The sequence below is a fragment of the Boleophthalmus pectinirostris genome, unplaced genomic scaffold (genome assembly GCF_026225935.1).
Source record: "Boleophthalmus pectinirostris isolate CB_2022bp ecotype Guang Dong unplaced genomic scaffold, ASM2622593v1 HiC_scaffold_3, whole genome shotgun sequence".
NCBI lineage: Eukaryota > Metazoa > Chordata > Actinopteri > Gobiiformes > Gobiidae > Boleophthalmus > Boleophthalmus pectinirostris.
In genome coordinates, this window is record NW_026571299.1 from 39,654,831 (window position 1) to 39,674,013 (window position 19,183).

The following is a 19,183-nucleotide window of genomic DNA, read 5'->3' on the forward strand; positions in this document are numbered from 1 at the left end:
ACCACGACGGGTCAAGGTTTCATAGCAACTCCCGCAACGTCCAGCAGATGGCAGCAGATGGTCAGAAGACAAAACGGTTAACGGTATAAAGAAATTAAAGACAAAAATGGAGAATATACAAGACGAAAATCTAACAGACATTAATGAACAAATATTAAGTGAGCAAAATAAGATTCAGAGTACACCAATACCACGACGTTCTGAAAGAGAAAAAATGCCTACAGCAAAAATGGCTGCTTATCAAAGGGAAGAAATTAGTAAAAAGGAAAAGAGACTCTTAACTCTGTATGAACAGTGGAAAATACAAGCACGTGAAACAAGAGAAAGTTTAAAACAGGACATCTCAGAAAAGGAAATGTCAGATCTTGCAGATATATTAGAGCAAAAGAGAGATGATCTGTTAACACAATACACTGAAATGAGAGGTCACATAGCACCTTCATCTGACATAAGGAGAAAAACTGATGCATGTGAAGCAGTAACTCATGACATTGTGAAGATCATTCTGGAAAGAATTAGTGGTATTGATGGAGATTTTGATGCAGAATGTGAAGGCAAACGTTTACATGGACTATTAAAGCATGATTACGCCCGGTCCATCTATGGTTCCACCGCAGCATCAAATCACAGCCAAAGTTCTTCCACTTCATGCCTCGCCGTGAAACGAGCAGATGCTGCAGCAGATCTTGCAGTAAAAGAAGCACAGTACAGAGCAGTACAAGAAGAACAAAGACAAAAGGAAAGGATTAAAACTCTAGAAGAGGAGCACATGAAACAAATGGCCATTCAAACATCAGCGTTGGAACGCTTAAGAGCTGAAAAGGAAGTTGAAGCAGCTCGTGCCAGGTTGGAAGCCTACAGCAGAGAGTTATCACAGCTCGATGATACAAAATCAGTGAAAAGTGAACAGGTGAGCCCAGAGTACTCACCCAGAAAGGCTGCCCCACCTTTTACCTTACCTGCACCAACAGCTACCCCTAGTGTCAACCAGCTTGCACAGGCTGTGCAAGACAGCATAAAAATGAACAGACTTCCCACACCAGAGCCAACGATGTTCAGTGGCGAGCCGATAAAGTTCATTGAATGGAAATCCTCTTTCACGTCTCTTATTGAACAAAATGGCATCTCAGCAGCAGACAAACTGTACTACCTCAAAAGATATGTGACCGGCCCAGCTCGCAAATGCCTTGAAGGGACTTTCTTTAGAAATGATGAAGAGGCTTATAGGGATGCCTGGGAAAAACTGAATCAAAGGTACGGCCAGCCATTTGTGATTCAAAAAGCATTTAGAGAGAAGTTATCTAACTGGCCAAAAATACAATCTAAAGATGCTGATGGGCTAAGGGACTTTGCAGACTTTGTAAACGCTTGCATGCTTGCTATGCCTCATGTAAAAGGATTACAGATACTCAACGACTGCGAAGAAAATCAGAAACTGTTACGCAAACTACCAGACTGGATAAATGCGAGATGGAACAGGCATGTGACAAAGACACTTATGGACGGGTGTGAGTTTCCCAGCTTCAGCGATTTTGCCTCATTCCTCTCCCTTGAAGCAGAAGTCGCATGCAACCCAGTCACCTCCATACATGCACTTCACTCCACTGAAACAAATGGTGATAGAAGAAACACAAAGGAAATCAAAAGGAATAAGGCAAGTGCATTTAACACAAACACAACTGAACAAGGTGACAATAGAGTAAAGAATAAAACGCACAGTGGCTCTTCATGCATGTTGTGTCAAGAGATGCATCCTCTTCACAAGTGTCCAAACATTCTGAAAATGTCTCTAGAAAACAGAAAGGAATATGTAAAGGACAATAAGCTTTGTTATGGATGTTTGAAACCAGGGCACAGTGCTAAGGACTGCAGACGCCGCCTCAATTGTGAAACTTGCCATAAAAGACACCCAACCTGTCTTCATGATGAAAATTACAGCATCGGGCTGCAGAGAGAAACACAAGGTCATGAGAGCATGAACATTGCAACACAAAGTAACTCACCTGAAACAGCCACAGCCATGTCACTGAATGTAGCCAGAGCAGAGCACACAGTCAGTACCTCAATGATAGTGCCAGTGTGGGTGTCAACTGCTACTAACCCACAAAAAGAAAAACTAGTCTATGCGTTATTAGACACACAGAGTGACACGGTCTTTATCGATCAGGATGCAACAAGTGAACTGAAGGCAGAGGTGTGCCCAGTGAAACTGAAGCTAACTACAATGATGGGTAAAAACGCAGTTGTAAGCAGCGGAAAGGTGTGTGATCTTCTTGTGAGAGGTTACAATTCAGCAACTGTGATAAGGCTTCCCATTGCTTACACAAAGGACTACATACCTGCAAACAGGGAACACATACCGACATGTGAAACAGCCAAATTGTGGAACCATTTGTTACCCATTGTCGATGAAGTTCCGCCGCTCCTCAGCTGTGAAGTAAGTCTTCTCATTGGTTATACCTGTCCGAGAGCTCTAGCGCCAAGACAAGTACTCCTAGGCAAAGACAATGAGCCATATGCTATTCAAACTGATTTAGGATGGAGCATAGTTGGTAACTCAATGCCTGGCAATGACACAGACACAACAAGTAGTCTCTGTCACAGAGTAACCATCAAAGAAATACCTCCATCCACCCCTGCAGATGCAATACGTGCTCTAGAAAAGGACTTCAGAGAAACTGAGAGAAATGAAAAAACTGTGTCTCAAGAAGATCTCATGTTCCTTGAGAAACTTGAAGAAGGCATAACACAGACTGAACATGGACATTACGAAATGCCATTGCCATTCAAGGAAAGGCCACAAATGCCCAATAACAGACAACTTGCCGAAAGCAGACTCAATCAGCTCAAACGAAAACTCATTCGGGATGAAAGATACAAAAGAGACTATGTCACGTACATGAATGACATCATCAAAAGAGGTGATGCAGAAGAGACTGATGATAATGGACCAGCAGGTGAAACGTGGTACATACCGCACCACGGCATCTATCATCCAAAGAAACCAGAGCGGCTGCGTGTGGTGTTTGACTGCTCAGCTAAACACAAAGGTACATGTCTTAATGAACATTTACTGAACGGCCCCGACATGATTAACAATCTAACTGGTGTACTTGTGCGCTTTCGACAACATCAAATAGGTTTAATGTGTGACATAGAAAAGATGTTCCACCAGTTCAAAGTCAGTGCAAATGATCGCAACTACTTACGGTTCTTGTGGTGGAAAGATGGTGACTTTAGTAAATCGCCTCAAGCATACAGGATGACAGTACATCTCTTTGGCGCCGTTTCGTCACCTGGCTGTGCGAACTATGGACTCAAATATTTAGCCAAAGAAAACAGCCTTGAGTATCCTGTAGGTGCACAGTTCATTGCCAGAGACTTTTATGTAGATGACGGAGTCACAAGTGTTGAGACAGTCAAAGATGCTGTAGAGCTATCCAAAGAAGCACGCAATCTATGTGCAAAAGGTGGACTAAGGCTACACAAGTTCGTGTCCAACAACAACAGTGTTGTTCTAAACAGCATCCCAGCTTCGGAACATGCAACTGACACAAAAACAAAGGACTTAACATTCAGTGAAATACAAACAGAAAGAGCACTTGGCATTCATTGGAACATAGAAAAGGATTGTTTCACTTTCAACATTGCAATAAAGGACCAACCACCTACCAGGCGCGGCATTTTGTCCACAGTCGCAGCAATATACGACCCCTTGGGATTCATTGCTCCATATGTACTCAATGGCAAAAGAATCCTCCAAGAAATGTGTCGACAAGGAACAGACTGGGACAATCCATTACCTGAACATCTCAAGCCACGGTGGGAGAGCTGGAAACAAGATCTAAATGATCTGAAAAGGTTGCAAATAAACAGATGTTATGTTCCTGTAACATTTGGACATGTCAAAAAAAGGGAACTGCATCACTTTTCCGATGCAAGCACATCAGGATATGGACAATGTTCTTACTTAAGACTGATTAACAAAAACAAAGATGTTCACTGCAGCTTTATTATGGGCAAAGCGCGTGTCTCTCCCACAAAGGTCACCACTATTCCAAGGTTAGAACTGACCGCGGCTACAGTATCTGTCACAGTAAGCAATATGCTAAAGGAAGAGCTACTCTATGAAGATGTGGAGGAGTTCTTTTGGACAGATTCAAAGGTCACTTTGGGGTACATAAGTAATGAAGCAAGACGTTTTCACACATTTGTCGCTAACAGAGTACAAAAGATCCGCAACAATACCACACCACAACAATGGTTTTATGTACCTACCTGTGAAAACCCCGCTGACGTCGCATCGAGAGGCACAACAGTAAATGAGCTGCTGTCATCCAACTGGCTTACAGGCCCTCACTTCCTGTGGAAAAGGGAGATAGATCTTCCAACAAAGGAGACTATCGAACTTCCAATAGGAGACCCAGAGGTGAGAAAAGTGCAGACACTAAACACACAAACTTCAGAGCATAAAAGTCTCAGCGACCGTCTCACCAAGTTCTCATCCTGGTCCCGTGCAGTCAGCGCCATAGCACGTCTGAAAAGATATCTGCTCAAGGACAGATCAAGGTCACTTTCTACTGTCACTGAGAGGCAAAATGCAGAAATCATAATCATTAAAGATCTTCAGAGACAAGCATACTCAAACGAAATAGTGTCACTGATCAAAGGAAAAGCATTACCAAAGAACAATAAAATGCATAACTTGGATCTCTTCTTGGATAAAGACAAAGTGCTCAAGGTGGGAGGAAGGCTACTTCACTCATCGCTTCCAAACTCATTCAAACATCCGACTGTCATTCCAAGAGGACACCATATCACAAAGCTGATAATTGCTCACTGTCACGAAAGAGTCAGTCATCAAGGAAAAGGCTTCACAATGAATGAAATAAGGTCCAGTGGCTATTGGATACCAAAACTAAGTCAAACAGTATCATCCTACATTCGGCAGTGTGTGCATTGTCGGAGACTACGCAGACCTGTGGAAGGACAAAAAATGAGTGATCTCCCCGTTGAAAGAGTTGAATGTTCTCCACCTTTCACATACTGTGGTATGGACGTTTTCGGCCCATTCATGACCAAACAGGCAAGAAAAGAACATAAAAGGTATTGTCTCATTTTCACATGTTTCTATTCGCGAGCTGTACATGTAGAAATGTTAGAAGACCTGTCTACAGATACTTTTATTAATGGACTAAGGTGCTTTATTGCTTTAAGAGGCTCTGTCAGACAAATAAAATGTGATCAGGGTACTAATTTTGTTGGTGCCAAGAATGAACTAAATGCAGCACAGGATGAAATAGACACTGACAAACTGACATTCTTTCTTGCTGAAAAACAGTGTGATTTTGTTCTTAACACACCTCATGCTAGTCACGCAGGTGGAGTATGGGAACGGCAAATACGGACTCTGAGGAACGTTCTCAATGCCACATTAGCTCTCATAAAAGGACGGCTCACCGACTCATCCCTCAGAACCTTCTTATATGAAGCAGCCGCAATAGTAAACAGCCGTCCACTGACAACAGACAATCTCAATGATCCAAACAGTCTGGAACCACTAACCCCAAATCACCTCGTCACTATGAAAACCACAACAGCATTGCCTCCTCCAGGACATTTTGTTAAAGAAGACTTGTATGCACAAAAACGCTGGCGCCAAGTACAGTACTTAGCAGAACAATTTTGGAGCAGATGGAAGAAAGAATATCTTTACAATATCATGGTCCGGCAGCGATGGCACATGCCTAAAAGAAATATGCAGACAGGTGACGTAGTGATGGACAAGGATGAAACTCAACCGCGGGCCCAATGGAGACTTGGTAGAGTCTTAGACACTGTAACAGATTCAGATGGACTTGTGAGAAAGGTTAAAATTGCTTTTGCAGACAGAAATCTCAGCAACAAGGGTGTACGTTTGCATAAAATGTCTATAGTGGAACGCCCAGTTCATAAGTTAGTTCTACTGCTAGAAGGTTAAGAAAAGTGATGGTACACAATCTAAATGTGCTGAAATGTTGAAGTTTTTACATGTTGTTTACTAAGTTGTTATTGTTGGTTGCATTGAGAAATTATTTGTGTTTTATTTTGTGTTTATAAACAGCAAATAATTTGGTGGGAGTGTAAAGGTCAAGTTAGCTCTTATATACATTAACACGCAGTTTATGGCATTTAATTGTAAGGTTGCGCTTTTATTTTGATGACTTCCGGTGTGAACGGAAGTGAAGGAAAAAACGTTAGCTTGTTATAAAGAAACGACGCACAGTAAAACACGGCAACGTTAATAGTGAAAATCAAAACAACGGAGAAAAGTTCTATAAAACAAAGTAAAGATAGCTACAGTCGACAGGGGAACAAGGTTTGTTTGACTTGTTAATGTATATTTGAACTTCTTGTCTCTTGTATCAAATTAATGTTAAATATGGATAACGGTTAAGCAATGTAATGAGCTAGTGATGCTGTAATCGTATGGTAATTGCTGTTATTTTGTTCTTGTCTAGCTCTTACGTTGGTTCTATGACACGGCAAGGAAAGATTAAAAGTCATTTAACCATCAGTTCTGGCCTTCTCAGTTCGACTGGATGCTACACAGTCCTTGTTCAGTCGAATGAACGAATGATACACGGATTTTTGTCCTTTAGAAAATGCTGCAAATTCTCCATTCTCCACTCGTTCAGACTTTCCGAGCAGCCTACATTCTCGTAATATTATGACTTTATTTTGACTACGACTTTATTCTCATAAAATTACTACTTTATTCTTGTAAGTTTACGACTTTATTCTCGTAAAATTACGACTTTTTCTGGCTTCGACTTTATTCTCATAATATTACGACTTTAATGTCAAAATGTTACGACTTTATTCTCGTAGCGCCAGCATGTTTTTTTTTTTTTGATCCTTATACTCCGTCGTACTCTCGCGATAGACTTGACAAACAAAAGTATCCTGTGCGCAAACGCGTTGCTTAGCGACCTGACGCGAAACTTTGAAGTCAGGCCACGAATTTTGGATTATTTTGTGTCCAGATTCTCGCGGTATATCGCACGCGTGTTGGATTTGTACTTTTAAAAAATTTAAAAATTGACTTGTTACGTTACTTTGATAAATGGCTAGTGTAGTGGCACAACCTCATTTTATCTTCGGCCTTCGGACATCTGTAACAAACAACCTTAGCTTCATTGACGAAGAGACTGTAGTCTTCCCCAGTGGAAACAACTGTGTATGCTACAACTCAGTCCAGCGCTGCCAAAAGTTCATTCCAGGTACTGTGTTTTACTTACACGGAACAAAAATGCCAAAATGTAGCCAGAATCTTAATAAAATAAAATGTATGTAAAAAAAAATAAAATATAATATATATATGTATATATAAATATATATATGTGTATATATATATGTGTATATATATATATATATATATATTTTTTTTTTTTTTTTATATTACACACATAAAATATACACACTTATAAAATCAAAATGTAGAGTTAGGCAAATGTTCACATACGTGTTCACATAATATGTCATGTTGAATATAGTCTCAGACAGGAGCCCAGGCCTGAGAGCTCTCACCATCAGTGCCAACCGCCGATATCTGGCAGCATCAGAGAGTGGAGAGAGAGCAACCATCACAGTGTTTGACCTGCAGCATGAACAGGGCAGGAAGAGAAAGGTCCTCACTCCTGGAGACTTCCCCGTCCAGGAGTTCATATGCGTGGCCTTTTCCTCAGACAACAAGTACCTCATTGGCCAGACCACAGGCTCAGAGGTGGTGCTCATCCTTTGGCTCTGGGAAAAACAGAAAGTTCTGGCTACGGTGACAACAGGGAGCTCAAACAATCCCGTTACCAGGGTAAGTTCTTCAATACCAACAGAGGAAAAGAGAAACCTGCCTGCAGCAGTAGCTGGAGCTGAAAAAATACATGTTAAGATTTGTGTATGCAGTAAAGATCTGTGTAAAAAAAGTTGAAAACCAACAACTAAGCAAAGTAATTTACATTACACACTGAGTCTTGCATTATTGACCTGTATTTTTATTCTTTCACAACAGGTTAGCTTTAATCCATTCAACAACACACAGGTCTGTGTCAGCGGTAGTGGTGTGCTTAAGCTGTTTCGTTACATAGAGGGCTCCCTAAAGCAGACCAGTTTTCCCAAAGTGGAGTTTGTTAACTTCCTGTGCCATGCCTGGTTGACTCAGGAACGCGTGGTGGCTGGAACAGACTCAGGCCGGCTTCTGATTTTTGAATCTGGAGAATTGCGAAAAGAAATCAATCTTAGCAATGCAGCTACCAAAGAGCGAGCTGATAGGTAAGCATATTAAATATGCGTTCTTCTTACAACAAGATTCTTTCAACTGTGGGTTAGAGTAATGAAAATCTAGCACTGTTACCATAGCAATTAACAATTCACAAAATATTATATCTAAATATTATATCTAAAGGGAAAACGTACTCTAAAATATCACAGAAGCCATTAATGCATTTTGTAAAAGATTCACTTTTTAGCATATGTGCTTAAATGCTCTACAGGCCCGTGGAGATGAAGAAGATCAAAGAGGGTGATGTGGATGAGAGCTCCTCATTGCTCAAGATCACAGCTGTTGCACCACTGTCCAAAGGTTTTGCTTGCTCTGCAGGACCAGGCACTGTAAGCCTGTTTGAGAAAACTAAGGAGGATGGATATAGGAAGACACAGGACATACTGGTAATACTGATGGATTCATTTCAAACAACTTCAGCAAAGAAGCACTTCTTGTTGCAGTTTGTTTGATTGTTAATGTACTGACATATTCCATGTGAGTACATTGGATGTACACAATTTTACTTGTTTTTTTGTTTGTTTTTTTTGTTTGTTTTTTTTGGCAAATTACTATCTGTAATTTCTTTGGATTTGTTTTAGATTCCTTCCGACACTTTGGGCACTGAACTAGTCCCAGCGGACTCCCAGGAGATCCATAGCTTGTGCATAAGTCCTGCAGAGGAAACGATGGTCATCAGCACAGACAGAGGACAGCTCTACAGTGTTTCTCTGTCCTCCACTCACAAAAACAAGGTGAAAACATTTCTACTCTTTTGACTGATATGATTATACTAAAGGAGACATCCAGCTTTGGACTGAGCACGTAAGCAGCAAGCAAAAAAGTGTAAAAGTTGTACTGTGATATTACTGATATATGCATTTGAATCCTGCACTGTTCTAAGGTTTCAGAGCTCTGAAAAGTTCTGCTTTCACCTACCCCCTATCTCCACACACAATCCTCTACAAGACTTCAGGTCATACATGTTTCATACCAAACTTAAGATGCTTATCAGTATTAGTAATATCAGGCTTATTAGTATTGTAGTTTTAGATTATTATTGTGGTTTACAATTAACACAATTTGAAATAATGAGCATCAAAACAAAACAAAGCATCAGGCTAAAGTGTTTCTATAATTCATAATTAAAATAATATGTTCTATGCATGAATTGTATCCTACAGGAAGGACAGGTTCATTTTGAGTTCCTGACCCAGTCTTTTCATTCAAAACCCATCACTGGTTTGTCCACTTGTCTTCGCAAACCAGTAGTGGCCACATGCTCCTTGGACCGTTCTGTACGCATTTGGGACTATGAAAACAAGTAAGGGTCTTACCATTTATATTATGCACTTGTGTCCATCCATAGATATTTATTATAAAGATGATTACATTCTTGCAAATAACTAAAACTAAATTCAACAAAAGTCAATAATTTCATTCTATACATATGTTTTAGGTCCCTTGAACTGTACAAAGAGTTCCAGGAGGAGGCCTACAGTGTGGCTCTTCACCCGACAGGCCATTTTATACTAGTTGGCTTTTCAGACAAACTCAGGCTCATGAACATTTTTGTTGATGACATTCGCACATTTAAGGAGTTTGCTGTACGGGGCTGCAGAGAGGTGAGTTGTCTAAACATCCAGATTGATTGACAATGTATTATGTATAATTATGGCCACTATGTATAAATGCTTTTTCATTTGTCCTTTCACTACAGTGTGCTTTTAGCCATGGAGGACACATGTTTGCTGCTGTCAGTGGAAATGTCATCTCCATTTATTCTGTCACATCTTTTGAGAACATCATCAACTTGAAGGGCCACAATGGGAAAGTAAGAAATTGCTCTAAGTGACCTAAAAAAGTAAAAATAATAACACATGCATTATCTGGATATATTTATTTGTTTATTTGTGTAGGTACGAGGGATTGAGTGGGGTCCAGATGACAGGCGGCTGGTGTCCTGTGGGATGGATGGAGCTGTGTATGAGTGGAACACACAAACTGGCAAAAGGGAATCTGAGAGTGTGCTCAAAACATGCAGCTATACCGACATGAGTCTCTCCTCTGATTACAAAACTATTATCGCCGTGGGAACAGATCACACTTTAAAGGAGATCCAAGACTGTCAGGTTTGTGGTAGAAGATATTATTTTAATGATGATTGTACAAGTTAATTGTGTTAAAACAATGTATTCTGAACACTGTGGTTTATTATTACTATTGTTGAACTGTGCACATTTTTTGTTTTTACAGTAAACATTTATTCAACACAAATACTGCAAATTTCTGTAACAATAACGTTGATGAAATAACCAACAAGGCTATTATTACATGCTCACAACATACAGTATATACAGTTTATATATCCCCTTTTTATTAACAAAAAAAAAAAAGACGATCAGAAAATATACCCCAAATTGACATATTTTATAGAATCCTCTACATTTTGACAGGTTCTGAGGGAGATCCCTGCAGACGAGGTGGCCCATAGTGCAGTGGCAGTGTCCCGGACTGGCAGAGTGGTCTTTACTGGGACCAGTAATGGGGCAATTAGAGCTGTTAAGTACCCATTACCCACGCAGAAGGAGTGGGTTATGTACCAGGCTCACTGTGCTTCAGTCACCAAGGTAAGCCTGGATATGGTTAAGGGAAATAGTTAAGGTTTGTTAAGACCATGTCTTCCATCCCTTCTAGGATAACCAGCACTAAATATTTAACAATAAGATTATGACTATCCAAGAACCTCTACAAATGCAATGCTTTGTTTTAGATGCTAATTACTTTGGATGAACAGTTCCTTGTGACCGTATCTGAAGATGGCTGCCTGTTAATCTCAAAGATCATTGACAAAGAAGGTCGCAGGCTGAAGACTAACAGGCAGATTATCCACACGGAGGAGGTCCTTGTTACCAAGTCTGACCTGGAGGAGAAGGTATGTCAGGTTTTAAGACAACAAATCTTCAATAGTCCTGTAAGTTTAACCTACTAATGTATTTGTGTGTGTTTTAGAATCAGACTATGCTTGAGCTAAAGGTGCGACTGGAGGAGATGCAAATGGAAAATGAGTATCAGCTACGCCTCAAAGACATCAACTACAATGAGAAAATCAAAGAACTCACTGAGAGGTTTACGCAGCAAATTGAGTGCCTGCAGAAAACACTACAGGTCTTTAGCACAGTTTCTCACCCCACTATATTATTGAAAAGAATAATGAGTGAAGTTACTCTAGTTAAAAATTGTTTCTGTTTACATTACATTTTAAAGCTCTCAATGGTAGTAGTAATAGTTTTTAAATGAATTATTTGAATAATTTTAGGATGCTTGACAAAGTCTGTTTTCCTTGTAGGCCGTGAAGTCTGAGATGGAGAAACAGGAGCTTGAGTATCTTGGGAACTCTGCCGAAGTTCTGGATAAACATTCAAAAGAAGTTAAAGACTTGGGTAAGTATTAGCTGACTATTAAAGGGTCCATACTATGCTGTTTTCTGATAAATGTTATAATGTTTTTTCCCCATCAAAATCATAACTGTAATTATGTTTTGTGTCATTTACAAATCTCTAATGCACAAACTTCACATATTTAGGCTGAGTTTTCCTCTCAAACAGAAAACACAACCGCTCCACACACCTTCACTGGAATCATTTGCATAATTTTAAACCTGGAATTGCCAATATCTGCTGAACTAAATGTAAAAGGCAGCTGTTAACTTGAAAACTATCACTACATGACATCACAAGATGGAACATTTTTGATCTTTGGAGATGTAGACAGCCTAACAAACATTTGTGAATGAAACAAAACACAACTCTGGATATGTTTTTGTTGAGGTAACAACATTATAACAGGACTTAAAGCTCACAAGAATCAATTTTGTGTAATATAAGACCTGAACGTATATTTCAGTGCATTTATACCAACGGTCTTTCTATACATAATCAGTACTCTTTGTAACAGAGGTGTCCTACAGTCAGAAGCTTATAGTGGAACATGAGCGCTTCAAGGACCTACAGTGTCAACTTGATAGACTGAAGCAGGACTATGAGCTGAAGCTAAAAGGGGCAGTGGAAAGCAATGCTCTGGTCCTGGAGGAACAGAGACAGAGATATGAGGCACAGCTACAGGAAAAAAGCAACTTACTGGCCCAGGTACTGCTCACCGTGAAGTCCCAATATCCAAGTAGCAAATGATTTGAAGGCTCCTCAGGAGTTGGAAGTCTGATTAATTTGTTCAATGCCTCACCCGTCCAGGTAGGATCCATAAAAATGATATAAATATGAGTGTAGTTAACTCACCACTTTTTTTTTTATTTCCTGGAAAATACTTTGAGCAGAAGTGTAAAAGCTACATATATTGGAAGTAGATTCAATTCTGTAAAGTTTTACAAACTTTGATTTTACTTTTTTCTTTGATGACAATTTTTTAGATGCAGGAGAAAGCAAAAGAGCAGATTGAGGACTACAAAGAAATGATAAAACAGATTGAGGAAGATGAAGAGAAGACAGTCCATGAAATGCAAATACAGTACGAGAAGAAACTGCACACAGAGAAGGAGGCCAACAAGAATTTGAAAGGGGAAACTGGCATTCTGACGCAAAAAGTGAGGCAAGCTCATCTGAAGATTTTATTGTTAAGGCAGGTATGTAAAAAGTTTGTGTCTGTTTTGTGCCTGTGGGAACAGTTCTACAGCCTGCAGAGGCAAATAGACGACCGCAACAACGACATTAACGCACTGAAGCAGGAACGGCAGGATCTGCAAGGCCTCGTGCGCTCCCAAGAGGGAGACATCAGCGATCTCAAGAGGAAGATCTCCGGACTAGAGAAAACCAATCAGGACAAAGTAAAGCACACACCTCTATGAATTTTGTTAATAATGATCAACTGAAAAATGTGTAATCAAAAAAAACAACAAAAAAACAAAACTATTATTAAATACTACATCAATAAGACATAGATTATGAATAATTTTCTGTGATGCAAAATCTAAAGATGAAAAGAAATAAAGATAATGCAATTATTTTATTGAAGTAGTAGCCTGATTCATCAGCTGGTTTCACTGGAGAGAAATGAAATTGAGCGGAGGCACCAGGTGGCGCCAGCCTGGCTATTGAAGTACTACCTTACTTAACTAAACTGTCTTTTACTATATTAACATTTGTTAGCAATTTTTCACAACACCACAACTCATTTTAAATAAAGAATGCTCATGCTTGTCCAGGATAATACTATATGCAGTTTGAAGAAAAAGAACCAGGACCTGGAGAAACTGAAGTTTGTACTTGATTTCCGCATAAATGAGCTGGAGAATCTGACTGGGCCTCAACAGGAGGAGATACAAGCACAGAAGGAGCGGATCCAAAAGGTAAGCTCAGTCAAAGAAAGAATTTGGACCTCAAGTTATAACAATACCAAGCTTTACTTCTCTTGAATTGACATGACTGCTGTATATTTGTTACTTTTTTTTCTTTTTTTTTATCAGTTGGAGGATGAGCTACAGCAGACTGGCAAGCTTAATGCCCAGCTGAAACTCACAACTTCTCAACTGAGGCTCAGGCTCAGGACCAAAGACAAGGAAATGCACAAAGACATGCAAAAGGTTAGTCAGTGACTTGAGTAGGCTACATTTAAGATGGTTAGTGGATGTACGACTAACCATCTAACAACATGATAGCTAACTTGTTTTGGTATATATTATATATATATTTATATATATTTTTTTTAAAGATGAAGGATTTAGAGACTCATCTACAGCGACTGAAGTCTGAGCTCCATGTCTGTGCTGGTTTCATCCAGGAGCCAAAGAAATTAAAGGACTGTGTGCAGATGATCTATGGTCGATATGTGCAGCCCATTGACGTGGTGAGACATGGTTACACTAAATACATTAAACACACTGCATCACTTATTGGCAGTGAATTGATTGCAAATTTTAATTATGGTTCATGAGGAATTTCTTGTTTTTTAACCGTAAAATAAACTTTTCTCATATTCTTATCTCTCCATGTTTTACATAGACACAATTGTGAAACATGGCACATAATTAGTTATTTATTATTATATTAACACCTTATATAACACCTAATTGTTATAGGCTATACAAGTAAAGTTGTAGTAAATGTCAAAAGAGGGGGGGGGATCTCATTGGCATTCCCCTGCTTGAAAAGATATTTAGTATTCTGAACTACATAGTTGTGACATTATTGATATACTGTAATATTGAGTGCGCTGTTTTTAAGGTGGACAAGAGCAGTTTTGAGGAGGAGATCCAACAGGTATTCAGCCTTCATCGGGGTCATCTGGAGAGGACGGTGGCTAGTCTAAAACTAAGACTGGTCAAGACAGCTGAAGAGCATGAGAAGACCTACACAAAGCTTATGAAAGTAAAGCTATTTTCACTTACACACATTTGATCAAAAGTTAAACAATCAGAACCTGAACCTGAATTGCCTTTATTTAATCTACAGGAGAATGTATCCTTGATTGGTGAAATAAATGAACTACGAAAAGAGCTGATTATAGCAAAGTCAAAGGCTAAAACAATCAGAACCACGGGTAAGAAGACCAGCCGATCGCGTCCAAGTTCAGGACCCACAGAGAAGATCACAGAAGATCCTGATCTAAATGTTTAGAGTCACATTAACTCAAAGAGTTACAATTATGCTCTATTGCTATATTAAGGAAGATTCAATTTGTTTTCAATTCAATTTGTTTTATGCATTATGTGTTAATTTAAAAAAGGCATATTTCACACTTAGGAATAATATTATTATGTAGATGTAAAAGCAATTTATAAACAGCACAGTACACAGAACAATAAAATGCTAGTAGAAAAAGTGTTTCTACTTACAGAGAGCATCAACAAGTAAACATAATGGAATATGTACAGGGATATAGTGAAGTACACTGACAAATTTGTAATAAAATCTATTTAAAAATTAGCAGACATTCTGGAGATATCTTGGTTCAGGTCTACAATATTCATGTCAATTCGTTGGTGCAGCTTATCCATTGAAGCAGAGAGTGTGTCAAAAAGAGCCTAGACACAGAACAGTAGTGTGAATAAAGATTCAAAATTGCTTAATCAACAGGTGGTTACATATGTATTTCTCAACACAGACCTGGGCCTTCATTGTCTCTTTGTTGCACACATCTCTCAGACTCTGGATTTTGGCCTTCAGGTGCTGGGTCTCATTGGTGATCTCCTGGATTTTGTTGGCCATCTCTTCACGTTTCTGGTGGATTTGGTTGCACTGCCTGAAAGTTCACACACAGTTTTACATGCTTTTGTAATATTCACAGGTGAGCATTTAGTAAGAATATGCATTTGAAAAAAATACATTGGCAATCAAGTACTGTACAGAGCCAAATACAATATTTTCAAATCAATGTGTATAGGATACATACCCCAACACATCCTGTACGTGCTGCTCTTTCATTTCCTTTTGCTTCTGCCTGCGGATGTTCTGCTTGGACTCCTTGTCCTGCTTCATGCCAAGCGCTCGCTTCAGCTGACCCTCCTCCAGACACAGGTTCTTCAGTTCTTTCAGCTTCTTCTCATATTGCGCTGTCAGCTCCTGGTTCTACACACAATCATAGCTTTTAGTTTTGCATTTCTGAAGCACATTTGTAATCAAGATACCTAAAATTGCAGTTCAAGGATACGGGATAGAAAGATGTGAAGAGTAGGTCAGGTACCTCCTCTTGCATCTGCTTGGTGTTATTTATGCTGTCCTCCAGCTCCAGCAGCAGCCCATATGTCTGCTGAGTCTCAGCTTCAGTGAGGCCCATAGCCTGCACCATACTCTGCAGCTCCACCACATACTCATCTGCTTGTTCCTACAGAGCACCATATCACAACTGCAGTGAGAAGGACCAAATGAATGCTACAAATGTCTTTTGTAGCACAAAAAGCTTACAATGGACATTTTGATGTTCTTGACATTGTCCCTCATCTTCTCCATTTGGCTCTTAAGTTCCTCAGGAGACTCTACAATCTGAGACTTGAGTTTGCTAATGTCCTCCTTCAAGTTTGTGACTTCCACCTTGACTTGGGCCTGTTAAACCATAACAACAGTGAGTACTCCATTTTAAATGCTTGGTCATGAAAAGTGCACACAAAGACACAGAGTTCTGCTAAAATAAATTTGCTTGTGTTGAATGATGATATGATAGTACAGTCAAAACACATACCAGTTTCTGAGTTTTCTCTGCAATTTTAGTTTTCCACTCAGCAATGCTGTCATTTTTCATGTTCTGTGAGAATACAAAATTAAATGAAAATGCAAATGCAAAACCATAACACAGTAAAATGTAAAAGCTCTGTATAACTTACCACTTCCTGATACTCATGAACTGTGGTGGCCTGTAGTTCAGAAAGAGCAGCAGCAAGTTCGTCAGCCTCAGCCTGCTGCTCCGGGGGAATGGTCCTGAACACACACAGAATTAGAGCACAAAACTGCAGTAGTAATCACAAAGTCAATTTACAACTGGACCTGTTAATAACATGATCTCCCCTCACTTTTGTCAAAAAATAACCATCTGAAAAGGTACTTTATACAGCAGAGAGACACTTACGTAAGAACCTCAATCTTCTTCTCAGCTTCTTTATTGAATCTGACATAGGTCTGAAGCCTGTCCATGTCTGCCCTCTAGTAAAACAAAATATAGAACTCATTCAGAACATACAATGCCATGAATGTTTATGAATTAACAGTACCAACAACCATGTGTGTAACATACAAATCTGGCTTGTTTCTCCAAGACCACCTCCATCCTCTGCTTTCTGAAGTGAAGGAAGTTCATGATAGCACTCAGAATTGTCAAGGTTTTTTGTTTTTCTGCAAGGTAAATAAGTATTAATTTATCTCAAGTCAACTTCAAACTAGAACACATGCATACACCCATGTAGTATACTTATAAATAAATGATATACTTACTAGGAGCTAAAAGGTCATTCAGTGAGAAATCAGAAAACAGGCAGACGGGCAAAAACTGGCGCCTACATAAAAAGCAAAGTAAAGCACTGATTAATTTTTGGATGAAGTATAGACCATTTCACAATCAAATATCTTGTGAAGTCAAACTGACATGAATAAATGTCAGTGAAAGAAAAATGTTGGGCTCATCATAGCAAGAATTTCAGCAACAAAAATGCTCTGAAGCCCAGTGTTTATTGTTGTAGTTTGAGGCAAAATGAGCTATATACACAGTCCATGTAACAAAGAAGAATTTTCCAGTAAGCAAACGTAAGAAAGCTTACATGCGGATGTATACGCTGACAATGGAGGTGGCTCCTTCATGATACTGAGGATATTGGATGTTCTCCAGGAGTGGCAGCTGTTGAAACAGTAAACATTGCAATCAGTAAGAGAAATACATAAGTCTATAGACATATTTAAAAAGACGTGACTTACCATGGAGTGGCACTCATGTCTAAAACGATACAGGAAGTGCAGCACTCTCATGTATAACGTCTGAACTGCTTCAGGCTGAAAAAACAACATTTAATATATCGGTAATTATTATTTTGTATATTGTTTTGGATAATACATTTATATTACTTTGCATTTTACTGACAATTCATTGTTGCATTGTGTTGGGTTCTGTGGTGTTATTTTGTTGTTTCAGTGGAGCGCATTTGGTCAGCTCACCGGGGTTGAACGCGCACTGCTGAATGAAGCGTATTCTACACTGTCCTGCCGTGTTGGTATTTTTAGTTAGCAAGGAAAACTTCAAGAAACTACAACTATAAAATCTAAGTGTAACCCGCCATACTCACAGCCTAAAGAGACTGGTAACGACGACATATTAGGGTTACATATCTATATCTGAGAAGATACTGACTGTCTTTTAACAAAATATTATGATTAATTTCTGGTTGATGAAGAGGTTATAGAACAGTAAAGATTACAAACTACCAAATAAAAGCAATTGACATGCCATCTCCTTAAAATGTGCCCTCTTTTCTAAAAACCCCTGCGGACCTCCTAAGAATTTTGGGAACCAGGTTGGGAAGTGATTTAAAGTAGTGGTGCTGTGTGTTTTGTTTGACTGTTCAGATACTGAGAAACATTTGTGGACAGATATTTTGTAAGCAGCTTAGGAGGAAGGAACAGGCATTTTGTGATGTCTAAGTCACGTTGAATAATAATATTCAGACAGTTTATCAGTATTGATTCGCCCACTAAATGTTGGTGAAAGTAAAGACATTGCTGACATAAAAGCGGCCATGTTATGTTTTGTGTTATTAGTACTGACAGGGAGAACAGTACTTCCAGAGAGAATCGGTTATCCTTCTCCAGGACTGAAACAGGACTGAAGATCGCAAGTTAATTTGCATCTCATTATTCTTTCTGTTGAGCTGCATTAAATTATACTACACTATTCGCTCAAATGAACTGAAGATTTAGTATTCAATATAAAAGCATTTCGGGAAGAAAATGTAAATTTAGTGGCTATATAAACAGCGTTGTGGAGAGGAAGAATACCTTTGGAGTAGGGGTGAGATCGCTCTTGGTTAAGTGCTTCGCCTCTTGTCCGGTCAAAACCTCTGTTCGATAGAAATTAACTATAGCATCCACGGTATACACTGGGAAGGTGTTCTCAGACATTTCTGCGATATACAGAGAAGTAAACAAAATGAAAAAAACAAAACAAACTACTTTGTCAACAAGAGACTCAAAAGTGGCGCCTTAAATTTGCTTCCTGTTTAATCCGCTACAAGTCACCTGATTGGCTGATTTCTTCCTCAGTCCTATCGAGCTATATTATATTATACAACACTGCCCTCTACTGTACAAGAGATTACATCAACAAATGTAATAAATATCTCAGTCAGATAATATTAAACCAAACGTCTACTAGTATATGATTTAGACATGACTGCTT

The 19,183-nt window shown here is 39.2% G+C and overlaps 2 protein-coding genes across 3 annotated transcripts; one reads left to right on the forward strand and one right to left on the reverse strand.

The window, feature by feature from the left end:
* Window positions 1–106: 106 nt before the first annotated feature.
* On the forward strand, window positions 107–15,234 carry cfap57 (cilia and flagella associated protein 57). Of its 2 annotated transcripts, XM_055160514.1 has the most exons (22): window positions 5,987–6,358; window positions 6,501–7,262; window positions 7,536–7,849; window positions 8,048–8,307; window positions 8,529–8,703; window positions 8,899–9,051; window positions 9,481–9,620; window positions 9,756–9,921; window positions 10,017–10,130; window positions 10,216–10,428; window positions 10,753–10,926; window positions 11,070–11,231; window positions 11,309–11,464; window positions 11,646–11,739; window positions 12,254–12,444; window positions 12,723–12,896; window positions 12,978–13,136; window positions 13,515–13,658; window positions 13,776–13,892; window positions 14,021–14,155; window positions 14,533–14,676; window positions 14,761–15,234. In XM_055160514.1, exons 2-22 carry the CDS (start codon window positions 7,106–7,108, stop codon window positions 14,923–14,925), a joined length of 3,507 nt encoding a protein of 1,168 aa, XP_055016489.1. In that variant the 5' UTR covers window positions 5,987–6,358; window positions 6,501–7,105; the 3' UTR covers window positions 14,926–15,234. The 2 variants fall into 2 exon arrangements, 1 of the variants encoding a protein (XP_055016489.1); XR_008633100.1 differs by lacking the exons at window positions 7,536–7,849; window positions 8,048–8,307; window positions 8,529–8,703; ... (15 more) ...; window positions 14,533–14,676; window positions 14,761–15,234 and having other exon boundaries at window positions 107–6,358; window positions 6,501–7,084.
* On the reverse strand, window positions 14,985–19,020 carry nuf2 (UF2 component of NDC80 kinetochore complex). Its single transcript, XM_020936856.2, has 13 exons — window positions 18,784–19,020; window positions 17,710–17,784; window positions 17,556–17,632; window positions 17,233–17,294; window positions 17,036–17,133; window positions 16,871–16,944; window positions 16,629–16,722; window positions 16,487–16,549; window positions 16,213–16,350; window positions 15,992–16,132; window positions 15,701–15,876; window positions 15,415–15,550; window positions 14,985–15,332 (listed from the first exon to the last, which is right to left on the reverse strand). Exons 1-13 carry the CDS (start codon window positions 18,904–18,906, stop codon window positions 15,225–15,227), a joined length of 1,365 nt encoding a protein of 454 aa, XP_020792515.1. The 5' UTR covers window positions 18,907–19,020; the 3' UTR covers window positions 14,985–15,224.
* Window positions 19,021–19,183: the final 163 nt, after the last annotated feature.